The sequence below is a fragment of the Manis pentadactyla genome, chromosome 3 (assembly GCF_030020395.1).
Source record: "Manis pentadactyla isolate mManPen7 chromosome 3, mManPen7.hap1, whole genome shotgun sequence".
NCBI classification, from domain to species: Eukaryota; Metazoa; Chordata; class Mammalia; order Pholidota; family Manidae; genus Manis; species Manis pentadactyla.
Genome location: NC_080021.1, coordinates 201,356,852 through 201,380,800, shown reverse-complemented (window position 1 = coordinate 201,380,800; position 23,949 = coordinate 201,356,852). Strand labels below are relative to the sequence as shown.

Here is a 23,949-nt window from a genome sequence, read left to right as displayed (position 1 = left end):
ACCACCCACCCTGGTCTTTTTTGCAGAAATGTGTACTTACAGGAGGAACCAAGGCAAATGGGGAAGTAGAGTTTTCAGCCAAGTCCCAGGCAGTGAGCCCATGAGATGGAAGAGCAACTGCAAAGAAGGAAGAAGGGTCCTGTGCCTTTATTCAGGAGCAGGTGACCCAGTTGACTCTGTTTGTTATGGTGGGCTCTGCCCCCTGCCAGGGTCCATTTTTATCATCTGGAGGGACACCTGGGGCTGGCAGGACCTCCCTCTCTCTCCCTTGGCCATGGGGTTTGAGGTGGGAGCCCTCCAGGCTGGGACCCACACTGGGCCCCTGCTGGCTTGGGTCCTGTGCTTGGCTGCAGGCCCACAAATGCAGGTGCCTGAAACAGGACTCTTCTCCCAGAGGCCTTTGGCTTGGCAGGAGGGCTAAGCCTAGCTGCTGCTGAGGCTTTGTTAATCTGAGGGTTTTTGTTTTTGTTTTTTGATTTTGGTGAGAACATTTAACATGAGAGCTATCCTCCTAGCAGATTTTTATGTGTATAACATATTATCGTTGGCTGTTGTACAATGTCATATAGCAGATCTCTGCAGCTTATTTATTTAGCTTAACTGAAACTCATCCCCAACACTGCCCCTACCCATGGCATGGCCCCTGCCAATCATCATTCTGCTCTTTGATTCTATGAATTTGACTGTTAGTTACCTGACATAAGTAAGATCATGCAGTATTTGTCTGTCAGTGGCTAATTTCACTTAACATAATGTCCTCAAGCTTCAGTTGTATGCTTTACCCATTCTATTTAAAGCCTGAATAGTATTCAATTGTATGCTTTACCCATGCATCTGTTGATGTACATTTGGGTTGTTTCTACATCTTGGCAGTGAATAGTGCTTCAATGAAGGAGTACTGGTATCTCTTCAAGAGTCTACAAATACACAGGTGGGAGGGACTACATCAAACTAAAAAGCTTCTGGACAGCAAAGGACACTATCAACAGAGTGAAAAGACAACCTCCAGAATGGGAGAAAATATTGTGCACCATATAGCTAACAAGGGGTTAATCTCTAAAATATATAAGGAACTACAATTCAGTTGCTAAAAAGAAGAAAAAAAAAACACTAATAGCCTGGTTTAGAAATGGGCTAAGGACTTTAATAGACATTTCTTCAAAGAAGACAGAGTCAACAAGAATATGAAAAGATACTCAACATTACTGATTATCAGGGAAATGCAAATCAAAACCACAATGAGATGTCACTTCACATCTGTCGGGATGGCTACCCTATTATTTTTAAAAATTCTTATATATGCATATATATACGTGTATATGTATGCATCCACACACACCTGTCAATAGTAATTCCTCAACCCTCTATGTAAAAACAAGGGTTGGTGAGAATATGAAATATTGGAACCTTTGTACACTGTTGGTGACCATGCTGGAAAACAGTATGGAGGTTCCTCAAAGAATTAAAAGTACAACTACTACATATGATCCAGCAATCCCACTGCTGGGTATTTACCTAAAAGAATTGAAATCAGGATCTCAAAGCCCTTCTCTCAAAGTCTGTGTTCTCCTGTTGCTTTCAAACCCAACAAATAAACCTCCCACTCCAGCACTGATCCCAGGCAGAATCTTGGGCACCCACCGCTCGCCCACACCTGCCTGCCAGGGAGAGTAGAAGTGTGCTCCCTGCCTGGGGAGGGTCTCGACCCACGCCGTGACACGCCCTAGGGAAGGTGCCCAGAGACCTGCGGGAGGTCCGGGCACGCCTGGCTGCGGGGAAGTCGGGCCCTGGTCAGGCGGCCGCGCTTGCAGGAGCAGCGTGACGCACGGCCGGCGGTGGGGACGCGGGGCCGGACCCGCGGGGCGCTCCCCAGCGCCTGGCTTCTCTGGGCGGCCGCCAACCCAACTCAGCCGGCGGGGGCGGGGGCGGGGGCGGGGCGCGGCCTTTTATGGCCTCGGGAGGAGGGGCCGCGGCCCGGGGGTCACTCGGCCGCTGGGCTGGCCGCTGTCACTAGCTCCCTGCGCCGGCCCGGCTCGCCCCTCTCCCGCGCGCACCCGGACGCACGGCGCACACGCGTTCTAGGACCGAGCCCGGCGTTTCTGGGCAGCTGCCGGTGAGCAAGCCCCTCCATTCCCTATCGGAGAGACCACATGGGCCCCGAGGCCGCCTGCCCGAGGAGCGGCCCCCTGCCTAGCCTCCAGGTGAGGACCTGGATCGAGCCCGTGGTGGCCTCCACCCAGGTGGCCGCCTCCCTCTACGACGCAGGGCTGCTTCTCGTGGTGAAGGCGTCCTTCGGCGCCGAAGCTTTCTCCAACCACAGTGCCAGCCCGTCGCCCCGGGGGCCTCTGGAGGACCAACAGCAGAGGGCCATCTCCAACTTCTACATCATCTACAACCTCGTGGTGGGCCTGACGCCCCTGCTGTCCGCCTACGGGCTGGGCTGGCTCAGCGACCGCTACCACCGCAAGATCGCCATCTGCGTGCCCCTGCTGGGCTTCCTGCTCTCCCGCCTCGGGCTGCTGCTCAAGGTACTGCTGGACTGGCCGGTGGAGGTGCTGTACGGGGCGGCGGCGCTGAACGGGCTGTGCGGCGGCTTCTCGGCATTCTGGTCTGGGGTCATGGCCCTGGGTTCCCTCGGCTCCTCCGAGGGCCGCCGCTCCGTGCGCCTCATCCTGATCGACTTGATCCTGGGCTTGGCAGGATTCTGCGGGAGCATGGCCTCCGGGCATCTCTTCAAGCAGGTGACTGCGCACTCCGGGCAAGGCCTGGTGCTGACCGCCTGCAGTGTGAGCTGTGCCACATTTGCCCTTTTCTATAGCCTCTTGGTCCTGAAGGTCCCCGAGTCGATGGCCAAGCCCAGCAAGGTGCTCTCCCGCCTGGATTCGGTGTCTGGCACGGTTGGCACCTATCGCACCCTGGATCCTGATCAGCCAGACACGCAGAGTGTGGCAGGGCACCCTCCATCTCCTGGGAAAGCAATGCCCTCCAAAACCATCATTGCTCTGTTCTTTGTGGCTGCCATCACCTATGACCTGGCGGTGGTGGGCACGGTGGACATCATACCCCTTTTTGTGCTGAGGAAACCTCTCAGTTGGAACCAAGTGCAGGTGGGCTATGGTATGGCTGCAGGGTACACCATCTTCATCACCAGCTTCCTGGGCGTCCTGGTCTTCTCCCGCTGCTTCCGGGACACCACCATGGTCATGATTGGCATGGTCTCCTTTGGGTCGGGAGCCCTTCTCTTGGCTTTCACGAAGGAGACATACATGTTCTACATTGGTGAGTCTGGCATTCTTGGGGAGGGAGGACAAGGACACTGCTGGCCGCCTGCATCATGGGCTGACACCAGGCAGGATGTGGCCTAGGGGTCCCAGCCCAGTGCCAGGGATTATACCTGCTCCCTAGAAGGTACAAGACAGAGAGGATCATGTACACTCGAGTTTCTTGTGTGGTATTGTGTATTGTGTTATTTGTATTGCCCACTGAAACATTACCAGAGTGGAGTCCATGGCTCTAGGGGGTCAGGGAAGGGGTGATGAGTGGTGCCTGTCGTCAGTAGGAGATGGGGCTTGATTTCTTGATTTCTTCTCCCTGATTTTAAAGGGAAAAGACATTAAGTAATCTAGCTGAAAAGGCCCCTTAATTAAAATCATTCAGGCCGTGCACAGGCTTTTTAAAATGGATAAAAATTCTCCATGAATGCTTTCTACAACTGAAGTAATGAAGTCCCTCAAGAAAGCAAAATGGAGTTTCCATCCAAGGACACAGGTCAGACAACCACAAGCAGAGAGCTCTAGACCAATGCTCCAGTAAACTCTCTACAATGAGAGAAATGTCCTGTATGTGTTCTTGAACTGTGGCTAGTGCAACTAAAAACAATTTTAAATTTCATTTCACTTCATTTTAATTAAATAGTCACACGTGAATGGTGGCTAACAGAAAGAACAACTCCAGATGGTTACCACAGGTGGTCCCTTGCTGAGGTTGTACATCTCAGAAAAACACCTAACAACATGGCAAGATTAACTTTGGCCAGCTCCCAGCCAAATAAACAAGCCAACACACACACACACACACACACACACACGCACACACACACACACGCACACACACACACACACACACCCCTGCATTGGGATGATGAATAGGCTTGAGGGAAGGAGGGGTGTGTGACACATGGTTCTGGATGCAGTTTGGCAAAGCTCCTGGGCCATCTCCCAGAGGTGTTTGCGGACAGCAAGGGCAGACATCTCTCTCCCCAGGAGCAAGGAGACCAGTCTTGAGTCACTTCAGTGCCCTCAGCGTCACTTCCCTAGAAACCACTCACTCTGCCAGTAAAGACACCGGTCACCAAGCCCCACCATGTCAGCTGTGCCCTGCCCCCTTGTGGATGGGTCTGCACACCTACGGCTCCACCAGAGCCCAGGAGCCAGCCTGCCCCGGGGAGGGCACTAGTCTGCCTGGGAAACCACTTCTTCCAGGGCAAGCCAGGGGGGTTCCTGGTGAGGCTTTTGCTTCATTCTAATTTACCCCTTGGCAAAGGCTGGCCACAGAGGAATATTTTTATGTGATTTATTTCCAGCTCGAGCCATCATGCTATTTGCTCTCATTCCCATCACAACCATCCGATCAGCAGTGTCCAAACTCATAAACGACTCCTCCTACGGTGAGTGAAAGGAATCTCTCTGCGGTTCTCTGCCCGGAGTGTTTCAGAGCTGCTTGACCTGAGGCATGGGGTTCAGATTGGCAGAAGGTAGTTGAGATAGTTCCAAAAGCAGCCTCAGGTACACTGGGAACACACTGGTGACCATCCAGGGCAGAAGGGGTGAAAACAGGGATGGGAAAGACTTGGAAAGTCAGTCACTGAAGCCTCTGTCACAGGAAGATACTGCTATTCACAGGCTGCAGGGGATCTTGCTGACTGGAGGCAGGAGTCCTCGGGGAATGCAGACTGAGACGGAGTCTGGGAAGGGCGGGAGGTCTCCTGAGAACCCTCCAGAGGCTCAGTTAGCAGGGAGCCAGGAAGGGACCGTAGCACATCTTGGTGACCTCTGTCTCCTCACAGGAAAGGTGTTCGTTATCCTGCAGCTGTCCCTGGCTCTGACTGGGGTGGCGACGTCCACAGTGTACAACGAGATCTATCAGCTCACCATGGAAAAGTTTGTCGGCACCTGCTTTGCTCTCTCCTCCTTTCTCTCCTTCCTGGCCATCATCCCGATTGGGTAAGACAGAAACAGTGTGAGCTGTTTGGGTGCGGGCCCTGGGGCATAGGTCAAAGACTGTTGGACCATCTCTAACTCATTATCATAAAGTATTATTTATTTTCAGCATTTATGCAGTGCCTTCTGAGTAAGTTCTCTCACAAAGAAAAATTCCTTCTGTTCCCCCAAACTAATAACCTAGCATTTTGGGAATTCCCCAGTCGTAAATAATAAATATATGGCTCTAAAAACCAGCTGGCTCACTTCCTGGCACTTTTGTAATTCAATTTATTTATAGGAGCTCATATACTTCCTTGTAAACAGAGGCTGGGATGAGAAACCCTCTTGAACCACTCAGACCTCTTTTGTTTACCTACCATTAAATGAGAGTCTTCGCACCTTATTTCTGAGAACTCTCTTCTCTCTGCCCTCCAGGGGCTTGGCCCCTGGCAGCCTCTGTGCTCAGTGGCCCTGACATCTCATGGCCTCTGGCCTGTGTGAGCTCCCCAGAGGAGCTGGGCTGGGGGAACAGTCTCCTTTGTAAACCAAGAGCACTCAAGTCTTGGAGATAACAGTCAGGAGGAAGGCTGCAGAAGCAAAGGAGAGGTACTCCGCCAGTCTGCGGCAAGAGCACTAACCTAGGTCATCACCAAAATGGGCCACATGGAATAGTCTGGCCTTCAAGCAGTCCCGTCCAAGGGAAATACAGCGCCAACTGCAAGCACAAGCCCTGTATGTGATTTTACAGTTTCTAGTAGCCACATTTTAAAACAATAAAATAGGTGAAATCAGTTTAATTTGACCCAATATATCCAAAATATTTCAACATGCAATCAATTCATAAAATTTATCAATGAGTTTTTTTAAACGAAGTCTTTGAAATCTGGTCTGTGTTTTGTGCTCACAGCACTTCTCAATTTGGACTCAATACAAACACATGTCAGGTGTTCAGTAGCCAATGTAACTAGTGGCTACTGTATTAGCAGTTGTGGACTGTTTTTGGCTGTTTCACCCCTTCCCTATAAGTGGGGTTCTCCGTGCTTGTATCAATCCCACCAGAGGAGAAAGGAATATGGTAAATATATCCACAATAAGGTGCAAGGGATTTGATACAGGTTTGCATTTTAGAGGGACCTGCCTAGCAGCACATGAGAACTCTAAATATTGACAACAGAGGTATTATAGGCAGCAGACTAGAAAATAATTAAAGGCAGGTTGGAGGAAGCGGTTGGTAGTAAGGCTTTTACTTGAATTTTCGCATCGCATCATAACATCATAGGTCCCTGCCTATGTAGGAGGTTCAGCTTTCTAACAAATCACCAGTCACGAAGGCTCTTTGCTTTATTTCATAGTTGAAGAAAATAAAATAGGAAGAGAAAAGTTGTGCAAGCTGCAGACATGATCACTAGTGCCCTCTTGTCCCAGTTCTCGTTCTGTTAAGGTGTGGGGCTAAGCCAGACCTGTCCTCAGACTGCCCAGCCCTTAGGCCTTTCCACCCGCCCGTTTTCATGTGAGTCTTGGCTCCCAGCTCTTTGTCCAAGTGGGAATTCCCACCTGGGAATGGATTAGTAGCCGGGCCACCTGGAGGAGATCCAGTGCTAACTGACTGGGCAGTGGGTTGAAATCTTTTCTTCAACTTAAACAAATAAACAAAACCCAAAAAGGACAGCAGGTCTCACTAGTCTGCTTCACAGCTAGAGCTGTACACAAATGAAAGCAATGAGAAAAGACGATGATTGGTTCCTTTCTACAGTTTCATTGCTTCGTGTGTTAGGATGCTTGGCCTTTGTTAGGAGACTTTAGGGCACATGAAACAGGTTTGCCACCCTTGAGACCTCGCCCCAGGGCACTGTGTGACAGGCACTCCACTGGCTCATACCTGCCATGCGCTGCATCTAAGAGATGCAGGGTCTTCAGGAGCTTGAATGACAGAAGCAGGGGCAGAATCTTGAACCAATCAAACCAGTAATTGAATGCTTCTGCAAATGAGGCACTTGAGTACTTGCTAATTGTTTCTCTGTTGTAGACCCTTTCGTTAAAGAGACTCAAGTGCAAATAAAGCCTCCATTGTACTTTGGGATCACCTGGAAAGATGTAAAAATTACTGATGTCTGGATCCCACCCCCTAAGATTCTGACTCTGTTGATCTGGGGTGCAGCCTGAACACAGGTGTTTTTTTTTTTTGTTTTTTTTTTTTTAATAATTATTTTTTATTGAAGGGTAGTTGACACACAGTATTACATTACATGAGTTTCAAGTGTACAACACAGTGGTAGAACATTTATATACATAATTCTAGGTTCCAGGTATCACCCTACCAGGCTGTTACAATATCTTGACTATATTCCTTATGCTATACATTACATCCCGGTTACTAATTTATTTTACCATTGGAAGTCTGTCCTTTTTTTTTTTTTTTTTTGTGAGGGCATCTCTCATATTTATTGATCAAATGGTTGTTAACGACAATAAAATTCTGTATAGGGGAGCCAATGCTCAATGCACAATCATTATTCCACCCCAAGCCTAATTTTTTTCAGTCTCCAATCTTCTGAGGCATAACAAACAAGTTTTTACATGTAGAACAAATTCTTACATAGTGAATAAGTTACATAGTGAACAGTACAAGGGCAGTCATCACAGAAACTTTCGGTTTTGCTCATGCATTATGAACTATAAACAGTCAGTTCAAATATGAATACTCATTTGGTTTTTATACTTGATTTATATGTGGATACCACATTTCTCTCTTTATTATTATTATTTTTAATAAAATGCTGAAGTGGTAGGTAGATACAAGATAAAGGTAGAAAACATAGTTTAGTGTTGTAAGAGAGCAAATGTAGATGATCAGGTGTGTGCCTGTAGACTATGTGTTAATCCAAGCTAGACCAGGGCAATAAAACATCCACGGATGCAGAAGATTTCTCTCAGAATAGGGGGGGTGAGGTTCTAAGCCTCACCTCTGTTGATCCCCAATTTCTCAGCTGATGGCCCCCCTGCGACTGTGCCTGTCTTAGGTTGTTCCTCCCTTGAGGAATCTTACCCGTCTCTGGCTAACCAGTCATCTTCCGGGGCCTGAACACAGGTGTTTTTAAAAGCTCTCCGATTATTTGAATGTACAACTAAGATGAAGAGCTCAGGTATAAAGGAAGTGTTTCCATTACCTTCTCCTTCCACGAAGTCACTAAATAAACAAGATTCTGTAAAATTCTTACATCTAGAAGAGGCCAAGGCTGTACCATCAATCATTAAGTGAGAGCAACAGGAAAGACCGGTAGAGCTTTCTAGCCACAGAAAGAAAAGTTACATTCCAATGACATAAAAGCCCAGGAAGACACGTCAGATTGGGGGAGTGGAGACTGTGGAGGGCAGAGGCTGGGAGGAGCCCCGACCCTTCCATAGTTCCACAGTGAGCCGATTTCACGTGACTGCGAGAACCTGCCCTCTCCTGCTTGCTGCTCTTCTTTACAAGCGATTGGGAAATACTGAGCAAATAACCGTCTGGCTCTGCCCATCTGCAACCCACTTGCCACCCAACACACGCGCTTAGCTGCTGCCTCATGCTTCATAGAGAAAGCAGAAGTCATCGCAGAAGAATGGCCTCACCTTCTCCCAAGTCAGTCTACAAACCTACTTTCATCTGCACCCATCCTGTTCTTTTCTACTCTCCACCCCATCTTTAATAATAATAGCAAACATGTCAGGAGCCCTTATTTTATGCCAGGCACTACTTAAAAATATTTTACATATTTTAATGAATTTAATCTCCCCAAACAATCCTCTGAGGTAATTACTATTATTATCCTCATTTTGCAGATGAGGAAACAGACTCTATGGTATTATGTAACCTGCTGAAAGTTACACAGCTAGTATGTGGTAGAGACAGGACTTGAACGCAGGCAAGTGTCTCTTATCCACGACATGACATTGCTTCTTAGAAAAGTCACCAGGTATCTGGGTGCCACCTCTCCCAGCTCCTTGGAGAGCTCACTGCTCGTTAGCTGCTCCGGCTCCTGAATTCTTCCTACAAGACTGACGCGTGATCTACCACCCTGTTAAAGCCGACTTCCCCAAAGCCTGGACTGCACACCACCTCGCCGTCTCACCTCCTACTCACTTTACAACCCACTGTGTCTGATGATGCTGTTGTTACTAAGGCCACTGGTGACTTCAGGCCGCAATCCTCATCCCCTAGGATTTCTCCGCTGCCCCCAGCACTACGGACTACCCCTTCCTCGGGAGGCACTCGTCACTGGGCTGTCTGACCACCTTCCACCCCTGGTCTTTCTCCTACCTTCTTGATGGCCGCTTCTCTACAAACCTCCAAATGGAAGGACTCTGTGCGCCGATGCTCTGGGTAGTCTTCTCACTTCACACTCTCTCTCTCCAAGCAATCTAAAGTACTTTCAAAACTTCTAATTACCATCTCAAAGGCCCACACTGAGTTCCTGGTCCCCTCCCGTCTTTCCCACCTCATTGAATGGCCCCACCACTCAGCCAGAATAGAAATTGGAGAATCACCCATTTCCTCCCCCCTCTTCATCTCCCTCCATCAGATCTCATTTGTTCTACCCGAAAATAAGCCTCAAATTCTTCCTTCTTATTGCTTCCGCTACCACCCCTAGTCCAAAGCACTTGGATGAGCCAACTGGCCTCTGCCCCATTCTCCCCGCATCCGCTCCTGCTCCCCTCCCAACCTCTCTCCACCAGGTGGCCCGTGATTTCCTGAAAGTGCCTATCAGATTGCGTCATATCCTGGTCAAAGCCCTGCACTTGGTTTTCATTGCTTTTAGGATGAAACGCACATGTCTTATCCAGAACCACCGGGTTTGGCATCATGTGGCCTTGCCAACCTCTCCAGCTTCTACACCTGCCACTAACCGCCCACCCCCAGCTATGCTTCAGCTCAGTGGCTGCCCCTCATGCTTCTCTCCTTCCTCACCCACACCTCTTTCTTAACCCAAAGAGTTGTGGTCTTAAACACCATTTTCTCAAAAAGGCTTCAAGAAAATCCCCTTTTCAATCTGAATTTGATCCTTGTATCACATGCTCCTGGAGCTTCCCATGCTTTTCTTTCATTGCATGACAGTCAGTGACTATGTAGTAGGTGTTCCATATGCTTGTCCACTAGACTGTAGGCTCTGTCAGGGCAGGAATCATGCCTCTTTGGCTCACCAGGTATCTTCTGTGTCCAGCAGAGAGCCTAGGATATAAGAAGTACTCAAAAAGTATTTGTCTAATGAGGGCTCAGGATGTGGCACCATTAGCCAGCACTGTGGCCACATCCTAGAGCTGCCTGTCAGCTGACCCCGAGGCCAGGGGCTGGCCATCACCATGTGGCTGTGCTCTAGTGGCCCTCAGGAGGGGTCAGCGATGGCGTCAGGGCTGCAGGCCAGCGTTCACATGGTCCTGGGCCAGCTGCCTCCAGGTCTCAGCTCTCCTCGTCAGCTTTGTGCTACGATGTTTGGTTTTAAATACAGTAAGTGCTCCTCGCTGCACAGCCCTGGGGCTCATGGAAGGTGGGAAATCAGTGTGTTTGGGAGTTTCCACAAAGTTGTCTTAGAAGGCTTGGATTTAAGGTCGCAGCCCATCAGGCAGCTCTAGGTGTTGCACATCAGTAGTAAGAACTGTGCTCTTGCTTAGAACCTGAGGTTTCTAGAGCTCAAACCTGAGAAAAACGTGGGCTCGAGAGGGTGACAGACATGCTAATGGTCACACAGATCCAAGACTTCAGCTCAGGGCTCCTAATTCCTATGCGTCCGTTTATCTACAAATATCTGAAGACAGCTTAATGATTTATGGGTGAGATAAAGGGCCTGTGGAAAGGCAGGAGACAGCTGACTGTGCTTGGGATTAGCAAATCTTGATCTTGAGATACACATGGGAGTTCATCATTAGGCAAAAGTGAGATAGAGGTTCCAAGAAAAAGGGAAAAGGCAGATGCAAAGGGCTTGAGATGTTACAGGAGTGGAGAGAGCCTGGAGTGGGGGAGGGTCCCTCGGCCATCTCTCCGTTCTGTACAGCATCCTGATGCCATAGTGGATAGAGCTTCTCCACCTGGAGACCTCCACTGTGGGTGGGGAGGAAAAGGACCACTCTTTGCCCCTTCCCAGCTGTTCTCTTATAATTTCCTGTTGTAAATTCTTACAGCATCGTGGCCTATAAACAAGCCTCATGGTTGCAATATGGAGACAGCACAGAGAAATGAAGGTGCTCCCCTGCCGAGTTGCAAACACCAGCAATGCTCGCGCCCCTTTGAAGACAAAGGAAGGGACCGGAAACTGATGACCGGATAACCCACTGCCCAAGCCAGCCAGGCTCCAGCTAGAGTTGGGCCCAGAAGACATGCTCTGTTTCAGGACTCTCTGGCGGGTAGGGAAAAGCACTTTCCTGGTGATGGAAGAACTTTCTCAGCTTTCCGGTGTCCCTAAGGAGGCAGAGGTCAGGTTCTACGGATAGTAGACTGGGAATTTCAAGGGTTCTATGTACAGACTGCATGCACAGTCATAGCAGATGCTGTAAGTATCAGACAGCAGGCCTTTTCTGCCAGGACTTCTCCTCAGGACTCCAAAGTATGGCTAACTCGTCCCCTGGGTGCTGTGCTAGGAGTCCCATTGAGACCTCAAAGCAAAGCTTGCATTTTCAGCAGCCTGAGGGGAACGTGGAAGGGATGTTTCATAAGAACTGCCAATGTCAGTCAATATTTTTTAAATTAACATAAAACCTTGAAAAAAAGTGAGTTTTCTTCCCTGCACCTTATTCACTGTGAACACTCAGGAGAGATCTGGAGCTCAGGCTTTTGGCTTCAGGGTAGTTCTGTTGTCATTGTTGCTGTTGTTTACAAGAAGCAAATATCAAGACTTTCAACAGAATATTAACTTGAATACGTTCAGTCAACAGTACTTCCCAGAGTGAGTGGTGTGAAGGGAGGGGAGAGGAGCTATGCTGCAACCATTTTATTTTGAGGTACTTCTTTTTATAGCCTATTTGACTTACATATATAAAAGCAGACTCATCTAATAAAAATCAACATTCGTAGTCTGTGTTGTGGATCATTCTTTCCTAGGTCAGATTCCCTGTTTTTCTACAGGCATGGCATTCTTATACTGGGGTAAAACTGAAAGCTAGAGAATGCATGTAAATCTCAGAACACATGGCCTCAGAGTGTGTATCTCTGATTTCTTGCAGGGAGTTGAACAAAAATTAATGGCACATCTACTAAGGTCCCTGCACCATGGTAGATGCTGAGATATAATGAGGACATGACTCTGCTCCTGTCCTAACAGAGGGTTTCATCTAGTGGGTGGAGTGGACAGAACAGCAGGCAGTGACGTGGCCTATAATAAGTTGCTCACCTAAGGGAGCATGCGATCCAGATCTAGGAGAGCCAGGAGGGCTTCTCAGAAGAAAAGGCATATGATAAGACTGGAAGGATAAGGAGTTACTAAGGTCAGAAGTTGAGGCACATTCCAGATAGAAGGAACATGCAGGAAGGCTTTAAGGTAAAAATATCCTAAGATAAAGGAATTCAGTGTGAGGGGAGCAAAAAGGGAGAGAGAGGCATCAAGGAGGGTGGAGTTAGACGGGACTGGCTTAGAGGGAGGAACGAAGAAATAGAGCCTTTAAAAAAGTGTCTCTGATTAGGCTTGGGGTGGATTAATGATTGTGCATTGAGTCCCCTGTACAGAATTTTATTGTTGTTAACTGTTAACAACCATTTGATCAATAAATATGAGAGGCCCTCTCAAAAAATTAATTAATTAATTAAAAAAAAAAGTGTCTCTGTAGAGCAGTGGAGATAGCTGTTGGAAGGTCTTAAGCAGAGCACGGACGCGTACATTTGCATCTTGGGAAGAGCGCCCTGGCGGCACTGAGAATGAACTGGTGGAAGCAGCTCGAGCAAGACTTGCAGGGAGGAGACAAGCAGAGGGTCCCGTGCAGGCATCCAGGTGATGGATGATGGTGGTCTGGCCCTGGATAGAGAGAAGTAGACGGACTTGGAGAATTATTTGGGAGCTAGAAGTCCAGAGAACTTGGTGATGGAAGGACTACAGAGGGGGAGAGGGAGGCAATGGCGACTCAGATTTGTGGTTTAGACAACGCACAAGAAGGCAGAGCCCCTCACTGAGATGAGAAATGTAAGCAGAGAAGGTGGGATGGGGAAGATGAGTTCAAGGCCATGGTCCACCACTCAGACCCTCACCAATATGCTCATGCCTCTGGACTCTGTCTCCCACCCCAGCCCCTGACCAGTTCCCCAGCCTGAAGGAATCTAATCACTGACTTCTCCAATCCTGCTTCTGAAAAGCTTGCAAGTTAGAAAAATGTCTGTCGTTGTCCACAATGACCCTACCACAAGCTTGTGGGTTCTAACCTGAGCTGGGCTCACAAAGCGCCAGTATTCATTCCATTTCAACCCCACCCATCACCAGGGTAGTAGTTTCAAAGCTTTTCTACTCCCCGCAGGGCAGCATTTCTCCTAATGGAGGTCTAACCCAGTGTTTCACAATGTGTGGTTCCTGGACCAGAAGCATCAGCGTCACCAGGGAACCTGTTAGAAATGCACATTCTTGGGCCCCACCCAAATCAAAGTCTAGGCATGGGCCCAACAACTGCTGTTTTTGCAAGCCCTCATGCTTAAGAACCACTAATCTATAAGCATTTTTCTCAAGAGTTCCTGTCCTCTTCCCCCTTCATCTTTAATTCTTGAGGCCCCGAAAGCCCTGTCCCTGACTCTCAGGTATGCCAGTCCACTCCCAGGTGCTCCAGAACTCTCTGCAACAGTCTAGTCAACATCTGCATTTCATAAAACATAAATCCAAACCAAATCTTCTCCCACCCCACCACCTAAGCCGACTCCATCTTTTATATTTGTCTCCTTGCCAAATCTCCTAAACCCATCTCTCTCTCTTTCACTTCTTGCCACAACACTTATTATCTGTTCCCATCGATTCCCTCAGGCCTTCGGTCTTACCACCATCCTCCAGCATACTTTCTCCATTGTCTTCTTAAAAAGAAAAGAGTTAAAAAAAAAGAAAAGATATTCCCTTTTTAATTTTCAGTTGGCAAAGCATACATGCAGGGAATATTGTTATGGGAATGTCCTTAAGTTTACCATATGTAAACAAGTAATAGATGGAGTCTTTCCATGTCATGCGAGGGCCCAGATGCTTTATATACCTTATCAGCAACTCTTCAGAGAAGGCATGTCTTCCTTCCAAAGGTCAAACTACTGACACTCAGAGATGTGACTTGCCTAAGCCACATAGCTTTTAAGTGGAAAAGCTGAGATTTGATCCCAAATCTCTTTTATCCCACCTTGCTGCCTCATTCTGTATGACTACAGTCTTACATTAACGATGTCTACTATCAGTAAGCCAAATTTAACACCAGTTTAAGTCCATTTCTGTTGCATTTCTGTCATTAGGAAACCTTAACCCATCATTCTGTTGATTTGCAACACACTCTTAACACTCTTAATGAACTGCAGACATTTCTTCCTTAGGTTTTTCTTAAACTACCACAGCAGTCAAAAAATAAATGAGGAAATGACTGGCCCTGATTCAGAATACTATGCTGTGCTTTGTTTGCTGTGGGATGGAGGAGGAAGGAATTCTCCACATAATGACCTCAGCTGGCTGCCAGCCTGCCCGTCAGTCACAATGGTAACGTATAAATACTAGGTAGTTGCTTTTCTCCAACTTCGTGCCAACTTGTAAAAAGTAGGAGAGGGTAAATTGAGGATAAACCTGTAAAGAAGTGAAGAAGAAAAACAGTCCAGTTATATTTTTTCCTGTTGCTTGGTATATCCTGATTCTTGCAAGCAAACAGATATGTCATTAGAGAAGATAAAAAAAATAAGAGGCGCACGTTTTCCTGTCCAATAAAGCAGTACAAATGAGAACATGACTCCAGGTAAAGAAAGCATCTTTCATAGGTTTATTGGTCCATTACTTTAATTGAGGTAAAGAAACCTTCTTAAATTTACAAGCTAATAGTTTATCAAGCAATACAAATTCATTTGTTTACCTCAAAATGTAATACTAATCCCATAGTAAACAACGGTCAGAATTTTTTATACACAGATATATGAAAAAAGGTGGACAAAAACCTCATGCCGGCATCAAAAATGCAACAGAAAATTTTTTTCTTTGTACAATCTCTGGGTTCTATAACAAAGGAAGAAAAAAAAGTGACATTCCTTTTAAAGATTGGTGGCTTCACAAAACAGACTTTGATCTGTAAATAAATCTCTTTCTCAACTACACACATTCTCAAGCACTTTTTTTCTTCTCACAGCTTTTGATTTGGCTTAATGGCAGCATGGAGAGAACACATTTACACTGAAGACTTTATCATGATCTCAGGTGTTTTTTGTTTTAATTTTAAATGTAAAGAATGACTTCTAAAAATAAGAGATACAGTCCAGAATTTGGACATGACCCAAGCAAAAGTTTTTATCTCTTATTCAATAGTTAAAATACAAGTTAGAAAGTTTGCTGGCAGTTCATTTCATGGGAACATATCAGATGTACATCATCTCTCAATGCATTCCCAACGCACAGACATCAAGGGAACAGGCACATAGAAGTACAACGGACAGGGCATCCACTGGACAGGCCCAAACCTCAGGGCTGCCCAGGTGACAGTGCTGTTAGCTGCTGGTTTGTTATTTGACGGAGGCCCAGCTGACACAGGTATCACTTTATGATACTGATTCACGATTCTGTTTGCAATCTACCGTCCCATCCCCATTTCCTCCCCAGGGGAAAAGTGATTCCCCACCTCCATCTTTCCTTGTCCTAGTATCATGAGTGATCGGAGGGTTGGTCTGAGACTGTGAGCAGGCCTGTCCATGTGGAGTGCTGACAGGTGTTAACGACCTCTGACCTGGCCTACAAGTAGCCCAGAATCACCTGGTGAGAAGGTGGCACTGCCAGGAGAGGTGTATGTGCAATATTCAATCACTGGTTTTCATAGTAAAAGCTCTGTTAAAAAAAATGGACTAAATTAGGTGATCCAACACAGTATGTTTCATGTTTTTGGCATTGCAATCTGTGGAGAATTTCTACCTGAAACATGATACTCTGAGCCCACCTCCCCCTATGTCCCCACCAAGGTTGTCTTTTAAAAAGCTGTTCTGCAGAATCAGGGCAAGCCTTTAGTATTGTCCATGATCTCTAGAATTCTTTGTGTCTGTGTGATTTGTCGACGCTGATACCATATATCCTCAACAATCAAAAGTGTGCCAAAAGGCACTAAATTTATCTTTCATACTTTGAAGCAAAACAAAAAAAAAAAAGGTTTTGTGGTCCCTGTGTTTCCTTACATTATCAAAAATATCATTTGGCAATAGCAGTACTTAGCTTTCTCCTCCCAAAAGGCAGCCCTTGCTCGTTGTTCTTAGAGGATGGAGGACTGGCTGTGTTAGACCTCAAGTACTTAAGCTGAACAACTGACTACATTCTAAAACCTCCTTCTATCCAAAATCTAAAAAAAAAACACTAGTTGAAGAATAAGGCATATGAATAGGTATTGACAATTCTCAAAAAGTTAGGCTTTCAACAGTCTGTGGCACTTTAAAAGTCTGGATTTGTTGATTTTCAAGTGCTAAATACACAGAATGTTTACATATAAGACAAATATCTTACTGGTTTCTTAAGGTTCTTTTTTTCAAAGCACTTATTTACACGCTATCTGTAGTAGTAAAAACTGCCAGGGTAATAGATTTTTCTGCCCCGAAGAAAGGGTTAGACAGCCATACCCAGAATGCATTTAAATACTTATGAGTATGAAAGAACAGTCAGCACCCCCCTGTGACAAAGCTCCCCCCTCCTCCGGCTTTTCTAGTGCAGACAGCCCTGTGCACACTCTCATCTGTGCAGCCGTGGGGAGACCAGACATCCTTAAAACAAAAAGCTAACCACCTATTGGGTAAGTTGATGAAACATCAGTTTCCTGGTTTATTTACTGAATTAAAAAATCATGAGGAAGAGAACTCTGACACATTCAACTTGATCTGTAAGCCTGGCCCTGCAGATGCTTTTTTCCTCAAATTTACAAATTTACTGATAAATGCCACCTGCCATCTGAATAAAGACAACATAAGAAGTGAGAGGGCGTATCCAATCTCCTGCCGTCTTGAGGACTTCTGAAGTGAGAAGACAAACCCAAATTCCTAAAATATTTTGGACATGGGGATGAGAGCAAAGCGGTGTTACTACAGGCTTATGATTAGATCCCCCAGTTTCCAAAGGCCTTGAAAGGCGGCGTCTGGGAAGGTGGGGCCCGGAATGGGCGTGCCCAGCGTTGACCACAGGCAGCCTGTCTTGGGTGGGAGCGCCCTCTAGGGCAGCCAGGGGAGAGCCCAATTCTAATCCATCCCCAAACCCAAGCAGATAAAGCCAACACAGACCTGGCAGGTGGCTCTGCAACCCGCTCTCCCTCCTCCCTCAGGACAGACAGAGTGTAGAGATGACTACCTGAAAGCCAGGTACGTGCGATTTCAATGCCATCAATGGCGGGGCCAAGTCACACACACTCTGGGCGTTTCCTGGGCCGATACCAGGGAGACAAACTCCACATGGCCTTCACACCCTCCTCTCAAGCAGAACTCCTGTTGTTGCATCACAACAGGCAGCTTCATAAGCACTGAGCAGCGGGTGTGCATTTAATGCCCTCGTGTCGATGGCGATTGAAAAAACACATTCAATTCAAGAAGCAGGACATGCTCTGGGTGTGGCTGGAATTTGGCATGAAGACAAACTTACGTTACATTCACCACAGTCCCCAGAGTCATGCTGGTTTTGTTACTTCAGGTCAAGAAAGGGGTCTGGTGAGTCCAGGAGCAGCACGGGGAGATACGAGCCAAATAACTTCACAATTGCACTTACCTGAGTTCATCAGGAATCATCAAGTCTTACTAGGGGATAAAAGCCAACTCCAAACCTCGCCGTGGAGGATGTTCCCTCCTCACTGAGCAGAAGAGCCTAGACCCTTGCTGGCGATCCCCCACGTAAGGAAGAGCAGATCCACAGCAGCTGCAAACCACAGCCGCTCTCTTCAACATCTGCATGTCTGACATCTATTCAGTCTCTAGGAATTCTCTTAGAATTCCTTAGCCTGGATTTCTAACCTGGGGGAATGAGACCTTTCACTTGCCAGGCTCAGGGGCAGTTGACAAGAATGATGGTCTATTCCACTGCCCTGTGATCAAGCCTCAAAACCTGTCCACATCCGTCTGCCCGAGGTAAGGTGCATCCTCAAGTACAAACCTCCTGGAAAATAAATATAAGATAGGAGTTGGGGATCTTAGCACCATAACTTTCTGGAGCCAAGAAGGATGGGGTGGTAAAGCCTCAACAAGGCGGTCTTTGGCATTGCTCGCAGGGAGACACCTTCACGCTGGAGATGACGTAAGTGCTTGAGGGTGCTGCCCCTCAGGGGCCTGGTGGAGCCAGGGGTGGACAAGGACATGTCTCCTTCACTGCATACTGTCCTTGCCCCCTCTTCATCAGAGGCTAGCCTGAAGGGTCACAGGCCTCTTCTCCAGAAAGACCATTTCTCCAAGGAAGTCTGCAACACACACTGGTTTGCCCAGCTCTGCTATCAATGGCATGCTAGAGGACAGTGGCCTTGTTCCAGCTCTCTCTGGAACATCACCTGGGAGCCAAACAAATAGAAAAAGACATATCCCAGGATGCCCAAATCCCTTCACAGCCAGTCCTCTGCTTCCAGTAATGTAAGGGAATGACGGGGCATCTACCCCTTTCCCCATATGTCCCAGCTGGGAAGCTAGTATTTTTGAAGGGCACCTTCTTTCCCAACTAACCCTTACACATAGAAATGTCCCTGGGCTTTGGCTACTAGAAGCAGACTAATTGCAGTCTTCTGGTAACTGTTTCCACAATTCTTCCCAAGCATTCGTCACCCTGGACAACATTTTTAAAGCACACATTCCCACAAGGCAAGATGGAACGTGTTCATTTCCAAAAATGAGCGTTCACTGCTCGGTCGGTCTGGTGTCTTCCTCCAAATATTAATAGAAGGCCACTAACCCGTTACTAGATACACACCGTTCTACCAGCAAGCTGTCAATTGGACCCGGACATCCATACCCACGCCACATGATGGTTCAGAGGTAGAATGAAACACTGAATCACCACTTGGGGTGGATGGACCGTTCATATCCTTCTGCTGCAATCACTCATTTCTAATTGTACCAAACTGAAAATTTAAATCAAAGGATTTTAGAATGGCATGAAAGGGGTCTTACAGTGCAGGCAAGTACCAACTGATATAAAAATTATAATTTAAACTTCAACTTTTTCAAACACGACGACACACAACCAAACTGTTCTGTGCTGTCCAACTGCTGCCTCCCCAACACCAGCATCAAAGCCATGGCTGAGCCAAGGTCAACCCTGCAGTCAGAAGAGGAATGAAGTGACTTAAACAGGTGGCATGTTGCCCAGTATGTACAGGTTAACTTCCACGTGCAGCCATGTCCCAGCACAGGTTTCATTAAATAATAATAATAATAATAATACCACTTATTTGAGGCTCAGGTTTCAATGAGCCACAGACGAAAGAACACAAACATGACCTATGTAGCTTCATTTCAGGGGAAAAAATAAAATTTGAGTTGGAAGATAGATCCTTTTAGTCTGTTGGTTTGAAAAGTATACCTGGTAATTGTTGGAAATGAAGACTTCGACGCACCCAGCAGTCCCCAGAAATCTGGCTGCAAATTGAGATTTTAGCTGAACAAGAAGTGGAGAGTTTGGTATTACGTTTGTCATTTTTGAGGCCTGTCCAGATACTGACTTTTCTTCCTGACCATGTTAAGGGTTAAAGCACTTCATGTAGAACATTCACAGTGAGTTTACACAATCTCAACTGTGTCATAACAATACACCAGGTTCTCACCAAAACATTGCCTAAACACTCAGTGGACATAGTGGGAAATATTAAACTAGGAATTTTTGGTGAGGTAAAGGCAAACGGCACAAAGCAGACATGGTTGGTGGGGCCTGGCATATGCCCACTGATCTCACCAACTAGGGAGCTACTCTGACTTCAAGACAATAGATATTCCCAAACAAGCTTAATCTCTAGTCTGATGACATTTAACAAGCAAAAGAAAAACACCGAAGAACTGCACAGAGAAAAACTCACCTGTTTTCATTTTACACAAAAACAGTTTCCAATCTACTGCATTCTAGTGTCAGAAACCAGCTGGGAGAGCAATGCCCCCTCAGCTGCTCAAGGCATCGCATGAGGTCAGGATGCTGGCTAGCTCACTCTAGCACTGATACATACAGACACTGACCTCAGTGGTCCTATATGAACCAAAACCATAAAACAGATGTCACTCATTACATGCAGGCAGCAGGCCACAGTCACAGCTACAGGCCTCTGTACATTAAGGACTTTCCATGGAGGTGCCAACACCTCCTTCTAGACTGAGCCAGGTCAGGGCCCTTGGAGGCCAGCTACAGAGCTCCCACGCATCCATGGAAAGCAAGCACTGCCTTCCGTTCACGTCTCCCTCATGTCCTTGAAAAGCGGGACCTGGGTTCTCTTCCACAACTGGCAACTCCATGTCTCCAAACCCAAAACTGTAATGAGATGTCGGAACGTCAGCTGAGAGGCGTCTTGTCCCTCAGTTTCAAAGCTTCGTGGTGCTCCATTTAACCAGTCCCTCTCCACATGGAGGTGAGCTTCTTTCACTGAGAGATGATTACGGCTTTACAGACTCCACCAAGGAATAAATACCAACCGAAAACAACTATTGGACAAAGGAAGGAGGGGAAGGGAAAGAAATACATGAAAGAGAGACGTTTCTGTGGTTGTTTTCTCAGTGCTGCCTCTCTGGCCCTGCAGGAACATTCTGGAATCGGGTGCCAGGCCCTGTGCAGGTAGAAGTCTCTGTCCCAGGAAGGAACTCATTTGGCTTCTTGTTTCTCCTGCAGGAGTGGAATAATCGACTCCCACGCCATGAGGCACTGCAATGGCAACACACATACACAGTTTATCAGCACTGGGTTTCAGATTTCAGGGTCGGCTTCTTGTTCTGCTCCCATTTACCCCTCCATGGCTGATCCCAGGGGGCTGCCTTTGTCTAGTGATGCCTACGTGTATTATCCATAACTATTAGAAACAGGAGATAACACGTGTTTGTTCTGAATACACCACCCCAATCTCTATGAAAGACAGTGGTGTCTCTACAAGGCCTAAATGCACTGGCCATAGGCTCATATCCAGTGAGTGGAAAGGTATTCCCTGAGAAATTCTTTCCCTTCAAAATGCAGCAAAGAGACCAGGCTGCAAACCCTCGATGAAACTCTGGGTTCTCAGCCAGGAGACAGACACTGCCCCGAGGCCAGGAGGGGAGCATAAGGACGTAAATCAGATTGGAACAGGCAGCCACCCAACTCGAAAGGCAGAAACCCCACTCTTCCTCATCAACCTCAGATCCACTCCTGGATCTCCTGAAAGGGAAAATGTGGGGAGGGAACTCTATGTTTATTAAGTCTTCTGTCTACTATTCTGTATTTTATATTCACTTTCAGTAGCTCTCACCACTCTATGAAGTACAATTATTACTTATTACAAACACATTTCATAGGGAAAAATGAGAACCAGAGAAGTTAAACAACTTGCCCAGCATCCACAGCTGGTAGAAGGCAGAGCTCATCATTCCAAAACGGATGTTCTTTCCACTATCTCAATCCCTCATCCCAGATCCTCGTGAAGGGCCAAGAACTTGGAAGGCTCTGGCATTCTCCTCTGACAGCACCTGCTTTGCAAAAATGATCCCCCCTTGGAGCAAGCTTTTGCATAAAGGGAAGGACAGAAGAACCAGACATGGCCTTTCCTGGAAGCAGCCCAGGGAGGGAGCAGGACTCTGAGCTGAGTCCCCGGGGAGGAGCTCTGAGCAGGTGGGAGGAGGAAGGCATCGCAGGTCATGCCAGGGAGGGGATGGTGAGATCCCTCCCCGTTTCCTCCGTGACACCAGGTGGGAGGAGCTACACTCAGGCCCTGCCCTAGTAAGGAAGCCTGGGGATCCTCACAGAACTTGCTTTAGGCCAGAGCCCAGGGTCTGTGCCACTCTGGGTCCTGCCCTCTCCCAAGGCCATCATCTCAGATCTGGGAGGGTCCTCAGATGGGCAGCCAAGGCCACACCAGCTCTCCGGTCTTCAAATGCTCAAGCTTGTCTCTGCTTCAGTGCCCTTGCACATGAAGCTTCCTGTGCCTGGAACACCCGTTCCTCAGGTCTTTGTCACCAGTGCCACAGTGAGGGCAAAACAGAATGAGACAACATGTGCAGATTTGGAGTAAATGTCATTTCCTCAGACTGGCTTCTCCTGCCCACTCCACTTGCTCCCTTCATCCCTGATCTGAATTATGCCCCTAGTGCTTCCTCGCATAGTTTCTTGGACTTTTCCTGTAGAGCACTTATCTCACTCTGACGTGGTGGGATTCTTGGATAAACATGTACCTCACTAGACTGAAGGCTCCTTGATGGCAGGAATCCTGCTCTTTCATTTACTGACATACACCCAGCTCTTACACACAGCAAGCATACAGCAAGCGTTTGTTAAATGCATGGAGGAGCCAAGCCAAGACCCCCAAGACAGTGTACTCTTTGTGGTACATGGGAAAACTACTCAATATAGATATAAGACCTGGACTTGAGTCCTGGGACCAGGGCCTTGGGAATGCTGGGATTAATGGCCAAGAGGAGTGAGGGACGCATCCAATCAAGTCAGCCTGGGCGTAGTGAGAAGGCGGCTGAATAGCAGGGGAGAGAAAATGCCATTTACTGAGTGTTTATCATGGGCCACGCGTGTTCTTGGTACTCGGGTATGGATTATTTCATTGCATCTTCAGTCATTCACTGGAGAAGGATCGCTCCCATTTTACAGATGAAGAAACAGGGCACAGAGGCGCCCTGCTGAGGGGCACAGTCAGTAGAGGACTGAGGCCTTGGCTTCACACAGAGTGATCTTTCCACCTCTGGGCACTCAGGACGGTCATGAAGGCGCGTGGCCCCTGTCCCCCACACTGACAGTGTGTGACAGTGGGGATTTCCAGACCTGTGGGCCCGGCAGAGCCGAGCCCGAGCCTCTTCGGTCACTCACACGGTGTGCGACCTCGGGCGATTTAAACTTGGCTGAGCCTCTGTGTCTTAAGCTTTAGACTGAGAATCACAAAGCCCACTTCACAGTGTTAGTGAGGGCTAAACGGAATGAGCGGACATATGCAGAACACCCAGCCCAGTGGCAGTCCAGACACGCAGCAGGGGCTCCGTGGAGATGGCAATGAGAAAAGGGGTGTGCCACCTTGCTCTCTGCCTCTCAAGGAGGGGTCTCCCTCCTCAGACCCGGCATGTAAGGGCCATTCTATTCCATGGTTGTTTTCCTGAACCCTCCTTTAGATAAAGACGCAGACACACTCCGTCTGAACGGCAGCCAGGACTATCAAAACCTTCAAAGTAAATGGATTCTTCCACTTTGGGATGAGGACATGTTTCTAGAATTGTGGTGGGCACAGCTGAGTTCATCCTTGATCAGTCTGATTTCAAGTGCACAGGTTGCCTGTTCATTTGTGATCAGGCCATTCTTCATCTATAACTTTAAGCTTTTAAGAAACATTAGGATTCCTTAGGAGAAATGTTCTAGAGTTAGCTGTGTCAGGAGTAACTGACCGAGGAGGCTCAGCTGCAGTTTGACAAGGGGTG

At 47.4% G+C, this 23,949-nt stretch overlaps 2 protein-coding genes across 4 annotated transcripts in view; one reads left to right on the top strand and one right to left on the bottom strand.

Moving 5' to 3' along the window:
- Positions 1-1,966: 1,966 nt before the first annotated feature.
- On the top strand, positions 1,967-12,244 carry SLC46A2 (solute carrier family 46 member 2). The gene is made up of 4 exons (XM_036915630.2): positions 1,967-3,279; positions 4,583-4,666; positions 5,066-5,222; positions 11,355-12,244. Exons 1-4 carry the CDS (start codon positions 2,151-2,153, stop codon positions 11,410-11,412), a joined length of 1,428 nt encoding a protein of 475 aa, XP_036771525.1. The 5' UTR covers positions 1,967-2,150; the 3' UTR covers positions 11,413-12,244.
- Positions 12,245-15,120: 2,876 nt separating this feature from the next.
- Positions 15,121-23,949, bottom strand: part of SNX30 (sorting nexin family member 30) — a 111,963-nt gene continuing 103,134 nt past the window's right edge. For all 3 annotated transcript variants that reach the window (XM_036915631.2, XM_036915632.2, XM_057498930.1), the window contains one exon: positions 15,121-21,211. In XM_036915631.2, coding sequence (XP_036771526.2) covers positions 21,152-21,211 — 60 coding nt within the window. In that variant the 3' untranslated portion in view covers positions 15,121-21,151. The remainder of the gene's footprint in view (positions 21,212-23,949) is intronic.